General features: G+C 36.5%; 1 protein-coding gene across 1 annotated transcript in view; it reads right to left on the reverse strand.

The window, feature by feature from the left end:
- Nucleotides 1-3925: 3925 nt before the first annotated feature.
- The window catches only part of LOC110464634 (HEAT repeat-containing protein 6-like), a 40917-nt gene continuing 36876 nt past the window's right edge, over nucleotides 3926-7966 (reverse strand). Inside the window, exons 22-24 of the mRNA XM_021519963.1 lie at nucleotides 6847-6991; nucleotides 5956-6066; nucleotides 3926-5496 (exon numbers count right to left, since the gene is read on the reverse strand). Coding sequence (XP_021375638.1) covers nucleotides 5444-5496; nucleotides 5956-6066; nucleotides 6847-6991 — 309 coding nt within the window. The 3' untranslated portion in view covers nucleotides 3926-5443. The remainder of the gene's footprint in view (nucleotides 5497-5955; nucleotides 6067-6846; nucleotides 6992-7966) is intronic.

Consider the following 7966-nt stretch of genomic DNA (forward strand, 5'->3'; position numbering starts at 1 on the left):
TATCCAACATGGCTGCCATTGCCGCCGACTGGTCAGAAGTTAGTTATTGACCAATTAAACTCAAATTTTGTACATAAGTGAATAATATTACTGAGAACACTACTGCGGCTTCCGTTTTCTGATTGGACAAAATGGTCACCATTAACTGGCCTCTGATTGGCCGAAATTTAGATATTGACGGATTTCCCTCAAATTTGGTACATAGGTGCACTCGTACACAAATTTCAAGATGAGTGGTCAGATAAAGTAAAATTTGTACTGAAACTAAGGAACTTTATATTAATTAAAACCTCTTGCCATGTAGAGAACTATGTGTCAATAAACCTTGCAAAATCCGAGAGATCAATCATGGCACAATTAAGGTGTGGTGTACTCCCATTGCGAGTGGAGACTGGACGGTATAAAAATGAACCTGTAAATGACCGTGATGTACTTTGTGCAACTCTGGAGCGGTGGAGGACGAAACACATTTTCTGTTAAACTGTTCACTTTATGATAATGAGAGAAATGACCTACTTCTTAACACTGGTATAACCTTTCAAAATCAATCAAACATCGAACTGTTTAAAATATTAGTATATGACTTTCCCAGGCAAACAGCAAAATATCTGTCGAAAATATTTGATAAAATGTATTATTTCGTAAAAATTAAGATTTTGTCTCATTCTTCAAGCATTTATATAATTTAATTGTTATTTAACCAATGACGCAAGTGATATTTTGAAGGTAAATTTAAGTTAAAGTGACCTATCGACCCTTTGGGTCGGGTGCTAAAATAATGTGTGAAACATTGTACATGTCACTATAATAAAATATATTGTATTGTATTGTATTGGTACTTCACACACATTAGCACCATTTGTGACTGCGGGGTTAGTTTTTAGGACATTTGTGATGGCCCCCCATTACAATCAGCACTTGTTCCATTATTTGTTTCTTCATGCAAGTCTCATCCTTGATACTCCAGGAGTTAAGCTCACTTTACAAGTCTCATCCTTGATACTCCAGGGGTGAAGCTCACTTTCACTCTCTGCACCTAATGAAACTTTGTGAACATTTTCCCTTTTCTCTAAACTTGAGGTGCATGTAACTGCCATGTTGTTTTTGAATTCTTTTAAAGGATAATAAACTTATTGAAATTATCTTTGTGAATGTATATAACGGTTCAAATAGGGAGAAAAATCTTGATAGGACGTGACAAATATTCTGGTATGGACGTCGTGCAGGGGGTTTAGTTATCCTCTAAATACTGTTCTTCTTATTTCAAATGGACTTAAAAAGAGAAGAAAAACGAAGTCAAGCATTTCATTAATTTAATTCATCTAATTGATTCCACTTATTTTTTGATGAAAATAGAAAATCACAACGGAGTATATGCACCATACCTCCAGTATCACAGTATGTTTCAACAAACATCAGAACCTGCAACTTTGTTCCTGTGACTCAAAATTATTAAGTTCAAAGGTCATTGTTGAATCCTTATAATGCCTAAGATCTATATTTATCTGTGGTTGCTATGCAACCATATCAGCTGTACTGCAAATTTTACTCTAATATGAATTAAGCCAGGCTCCAGTAGACCCTTGAGAGTATATGATGTTTTGACTCGTAGAGCTCAGCTCTTGGCTTTGAAAAGATATGTCTACTTTATTTGACATGTGTTTTGACTCTTCAAATGTTATGACTTTTGAAACTGCTTAATATGAAGGTTCTTCCATCCTCGACACTCCAGGGGTTACGCTCACGTTCTCTCTCTACACCCCTGGACTATGTCATAGCAAAATCGAAGGCTCAGTTTGTGCCACCACCTTGTGGATGAAACCAGAAGACTAATTTGATCCCTTCATGGACATCGAAAGAATCTCGCGATCGCATAATGGTAACATTTACTGGCTTCGAAATTCAGGTGTCACTCCTTTGTGTAATCTTCAAAGGATAGGTAACGGCCTGTGATTGGTAAGGTTTTTTCCACCGAGACCAATCAATTAGCTAGTCGCGTGCCTTTTAATTTTGCTATGACATATTCCAGGGGTGCAGAGAGCGAAAGTGTGCATAACCCCTGGAGTATCGAGGATGGGGGGGGGGGGGGGNATGTATTCTGAATGCCCTTATTAAGAGGACAAATGGATGACTGTTGTGAGTTTGTTTTTCAACTGAAAATCACAAGTGTTTTAGTATTAAAGTGTTACAGTAAACTGGGAAATTTTCTCTAGAGTTTAAATTTTGCCTTTTTCGCCTCCTTAATGCGGGCGAATTGATCATGACAACTAATATAAGTAAACAGCATGATAAACATAGTCATTAAATATGAAGGGCGAAATTAATACTCGGGCGAAAATTTGATTTCATGGAAACAGGGCGAAAGTTTGACTGGCCGTTATCCAGTAACTACATTATCTTCACAAGAAATAAATTTCCATATCAATTCACAAGACTCCTTCATGAATCTAAACATCTGTGAACATTATTTCTAAAGGTTATTACCGTAAATATTGGACTAGCGTTCTCTCAATCACAAATTTAAGCATTCACAAATAAAACCTACAGGCGTATCTGGAAAAATACAGTACATGCAAAGATGAAACAATTAAAAATTATTACAGTCAGCAGAGGTCATCACAGGAAAAGGATAACAATTAAGCAAATTAATTAAATCTTTCAAATACTTTATTTTAATAAAGTAGTTAAGATTCTATGTATGGATTCAGATTTTTTTTTATATGTAGCTCATATCTTCAACCAGCTGCAAAATATACACATACATCTACATGAAATTTCGCTAACAAGCCCAATTTATCTAACAAATGTCCAAAAAAATCTCATTTTTGAGATTCAATAATTGTTTTGATCACTAACATGAAATTTATTCTGTGAAAAATAAAAGCATCTATAAGTCTTCCGGACTGTCTGACAGTGAAGCACTAGAGTACCGGAGTGTTTAGGCTCTGTTTGTCCATAAACTACAGATCATATACAAACTGCCTATCGTCCACCTATACCTACACCAGCTGGTATGTGATGTACGCAGGACAGCAGGAAGATTAGTACGGCCAAGGTTGTTGAAATCACAACAAAACATTAAAACCAGCCCTGGTCGGTCACGAGGTCTAAAGCATCTCGCAAGAGATGCATGTCGCATTAATTAGCTAGCAAAATTTGCTTTAACCCATTCACCCCTAAAGTCACATTTGAACCTGACCCAATCAAAGAGTGGGCAAGTCCAGTTTAAATATTTAGGGGTGAATGAGTTAAAGTCAATTCAAGGCAATTTTTTATCACAGACTTCAAATCTCTTCAGAAACTTATCCATTTTCAATTAATAGAATAAAGTGTCTTTTGCCATCTTGTACTTATGTGACTTTGTGAAAATATTTTGAAATATTTCCATCGACATTCGAATTTTAATATCAGATCTGCATCGCAAAAGTAGTTTTTTTAAACTTAATGGCATTTAAAAAAATATTTGAAGTTCATGGAAACCAGATATAATGACATAAAATGCATGAAATATATATACTGACTATTCGTTCTAAATTTAATTAAATTCATTACTTAGACTACGTACTGATGTTGGACAATGTGTTACTGATCTTGGGGGAATCCCCAGGTGAATTCAATTCACTAGAGCTCTACCTTAAATAAACAATGCTCAGCACTTCAAGACTGCTTTGTGATCCTCATAGCTATCAGATCTCCCTCATTTTGACCAAAATTTACCAATCTCCCTCGAAACTCCCTCATTCAAGTCTAAACTCAAACAAACTCAAAATCTACATCCTGTGGTCACATGATCTCCTAGTTACCACAGGATCGATGTGTAATGATCATAACAGGTGTGTCCGAGTCAAATGAATGCTTTTGGAGTTATTTTGATACATAAAAAAGGGAAAGATAAATTGAGCAAAGCAGTTTCAGTCGCGTTTCACACACTTTCTCCCTCATTGGAAATGAGGAACGAGGGAGATCTCCCTCATCGGGGGTTTCAGAGGTTGACACCTATGGATCCTTATGCATAACTACTGTCTACATGTTTCAGGCTGTTAAGCATGCGCAGCTGTCATTAAGCCAAGTGGAAATTCTGGCCAAGGCCAAATGTAATGAAATATGGTGAATTTAACTCCCTAATAGATCACATTTGGTTTCTGATAACAACAGAAGGGAGGAAAACTACCAAGAACAAATCAGCATCAGTCAGGCATGTAGTTGCCTTTGCGCTGGCACGCAGGCAAATCTACTAAATTTTCAAACAGAAACCCAAAACGAGCTGTAGAGCTGACTTTATATCAAGGTTTTGAATATACAGGACCCACCAGTACCACCTTGACAGCCATAGAGGGAGATCTAGACCAACACCTATCTTCAGACTTGGAAGAGTTTAAGTACCACTTTCAGACACATGAATTACAATCACAAATACAAATGTTTAAGACAAATTTCCTGTATCGTTGTATAATACATTGGGTTACGGTAAGGATTACAGACTGTACTGTATCTTCAAAACTCAACAGTAGGGACCATTAACTTCTTCACCCCTGAAATTTCATAATGAACCATTCCAACCTTTGAATTGGAAGAGTTCAATTGTGTCTTCAGGGGTGAATGAGTTAAGCAATATCCATAGCCTCCTAACACTGATAATGTAACAACATAAACTCACCATCACTAGAAAGCAATTCATTGCATTTCATTACCTTCAGCTTTTGCCATCAATTACCAGTTTACCCTGATCATGGCCTCATATATATAGTAGTTAAGCTATGTTGATATTTCTATATACTTTAGCATCACAAAGAACTGGTCTTGAAATGTTGAGCATCCTATTTTTTTTCCATCAAGTATTAAACAATTTTATGAATATTTTCATGCCATAAAATGTCTGGTCCCAATTGCAATCTTATCACATTTTAAAGATTAATTTCTCTTTGTGAAACATTTAAAAACTTCTAACCGTCGATGGCGCAATCAATATATCACAAAAATATACATAAATAATGTTTCTAATTCTACTAAATCTACTGTGATATTCTCTGCTCCTACCCATGATTTAAAACTTTGTCTGGTGACTGTTTGACTTTTTTTCTTCAAATATTTGTTACAACCTGTAGTGTGCATGTCCTTCAAACTTTCAGCAAGCATTCTTATAAAATCATACATCTGAACAAACACGTTCTTTAATACTCTGTAAGGTTTCACAAATACTGTGGGTCATCAATGTTTTGGGTCTGAAATTTTGGCACAGAATTCCATTCATATATAGCTCCTGACAAACACGGGTCTCTTCTCACTAACGTTCCACAAGCTCCGAGATCCTGATGCTTACAGGCAGTCTCCATTTGATGATTTACCCGGCAATGCCAATAACAACAATTTTGCCATTCCCTGTTGTTCGTTCAACCAAAACGTTTTGACCTGTCCAGCAGTCGTTGGACATCAGGCCTGTGATCTAATCGTAGGTCTGGACAAACGCAGACTTCTCTTGCTTACGATCTACAATTTCTGAAATGAAGGTAATATGAACAGATATCAATACTGCATACTGGTCAGTAAAACGGTGTGCAACTTATATTTAGTTTTTCGCCATTTATCCTTGTTGTATCTCATAAATGAGGAAATATAGAATGATGATAATGATGGTGATGATGATGGAGTACGATATTGTTTCAAAGATATATTTTCGTGTCTGTAGTAAGCGTTACTTGACAAACAAGAACAGTTAACAAATATTTTGGACATATTTTATCAATTATAAGTGCTTCCTTGACTTGCCCCTTGCCTGCCCCACCCACCCCCATTTGTTCGCTCATTTACCTCACTGCGTAAGGACCATTCACACACTATGCCTCAATCAAAATTGCTTGTAAAATATTTTGGATATTAACGTTTAACCTGTACTAAATAAAGCTTGGAGAACATTCCCTTTCTATATGGTATGTACAGAGACAACCCTAGACTTACCGTCAGCAAAGGCAAGCTGTGTCAGACGCTCCACAGCCTTACCCTGTCTGTGTGACAGCTTACTGTCGCCAAACATGGCCAGGCGTTGTTGGGCGGCTACACACTCTGCCTCTGTGTAAACAACGAAAATTGGTTATATCACAGTCTTAAAGGTCCCTTTACCACTAAAGGCAAAACACTAACCTTGACATTCCTCAACTCTGGCAGCCTTCAACAACCACTGAATATTCGCATATGCATATGTCAAAGATCTATGAAAATGAGAATATCAAAATGCTGAGGAATTAAAATTTGTATAAAAAAAAACCAAAAAAAACCCTTAACATTGCTTCATTGAAAAAGGGGCACATCTCCGTAAAGTACTGTCAGATAATGGTATTTATCCAAAAAATATGGTAATTAACCTTCCTATATTTACCATCGTATGGCATTGCCACTATATAACCCTACCATATTCAGCTGGCATTCATTTAGGCTATGAATGCCATGTACCAATTGTTGACATTCAGTTGACATTTATATTGCCTATGAATGCCAACTGAAAGCAGTTCAATGCTTAAATGAAGTTTGAAGTTAATCTGTTGAAAATACCTTGAGATATCAAGCGGACATTATTTCAGCAATTGAATACCGGGGCATAGCTTTGTAAATTACAATCAGACAATGGTGGTTATAGAAAGTTAATCCGTTGAAAATTACTTGAGATATTGAGCGTACACCGTGCACACCCGCCTGACACCTCACACGATAACATGATCAGGCGAAAGGCATATAAATACGATTTGGCAGTGATGCATGAATTGAAAGTTCATAAATTTAATCTAAACTGTTTTATTAAAGGACTAACAGAATGTGAAAATCTATAATGTCACACAAATATGTTTCTTTTACCAAATTCTGTCTTCTTTCCTTGGGACTGCTGGAATTTGTCGAGGTTATCAAGGAGAAGGTCAAAGTTCACCTCTAGAAGCTCCCCGACCCTATCCAGGTCATTGTACTGCGTCATGGTCACCAGGTGAATGATTGTCGTACAAATCTACGTAAATATATAAACACAAAATGAATGGAGAGTTAACACATGTGTAAGCTGAACACCACAGAATAATAATATGAATATATATATATCTTTATCCGACATAGAGGATAGCATTAGTTTCTGTGCAGATGGAGTCATCAATGAATATGCATAGCATACAAGTAGATACTGTATACCCATACTGGCCAACCCTCCCTATTTAGGAGGGAGACTCCCGCTTTTGGACTCTTAAATTTAGCATTTTCAACCTGTGAATTTGCTAGAATTTTCCCATATTCTAAGATCTAGTGATTTCATCTGGAAGAACAACTCATAATATGTCATAATAAAGGGTTATTTTGTCTCTAGGGGTATATACACACATTTGATTTTTGTTTTGATTTTAAGCATGCAGAATTCCCCCATTGTATGTTGTACATGTGTACTAATATTCGCTGTCATGATAAATTCTCCCTCATTTGAATGGGCAAAAAAGGCAAAAGTTAAACTGCGGCGAAAATTTCTTGGTGTGCAGTAAATTATTTGCGGCATTTAATGAATATTATTAGAACAAAAGCTCTATCTAACAAGCATACTGAGTATTGCTGAAGCAATACATGTCCCCTACCGGCCCCCGCAATCTATTAAGATGCAACAGTGACCTCAACCTAGATCCGAGGACCTTGAAACTTGAACTTGTCCAATATATTGAAATTTTTTACAATAACGTGAAGTTTGACTAAAATCCATGAAAGAATGAGGCACTAGAGTGCTGACAAAGATTTTCTAAAATAGTAATAGTGACCTTGTCTTGCCCCGATTACCTTGAAATTGTCCAAGATATTTAAATTCTTTACAATAATGTGAAGTTTGATTAAAAACTAGGAAAGAATGAAGGCGCAAGAATGCTGACAAACTTCTTCGGACAGACAGCGAGGAAAACTTTAGGTATTCTTGTTTTCTTCTCCCTCCCTGCCACCCCCACCCAGTTTCACC

The sequence above is a fragment of the Mizuhopecten yessoensis genome, unplaced genomic scaffold (genome assembly GCF_002113885.1).
Source record: "Mizuhopecten yessoensis strain PY_sf001 unplaced genomic scaffold, ASM211388v2 scaffold11017, whole genome shotgun sequence".
Taxonomy (NCBI): domain Eukaryota; kingdom Metazoa; phylum Mollusca; class Bivalvia; order Pectinida; family Pectinidae; genus Mizuhopecten; species Mizuhopecten yessoensis.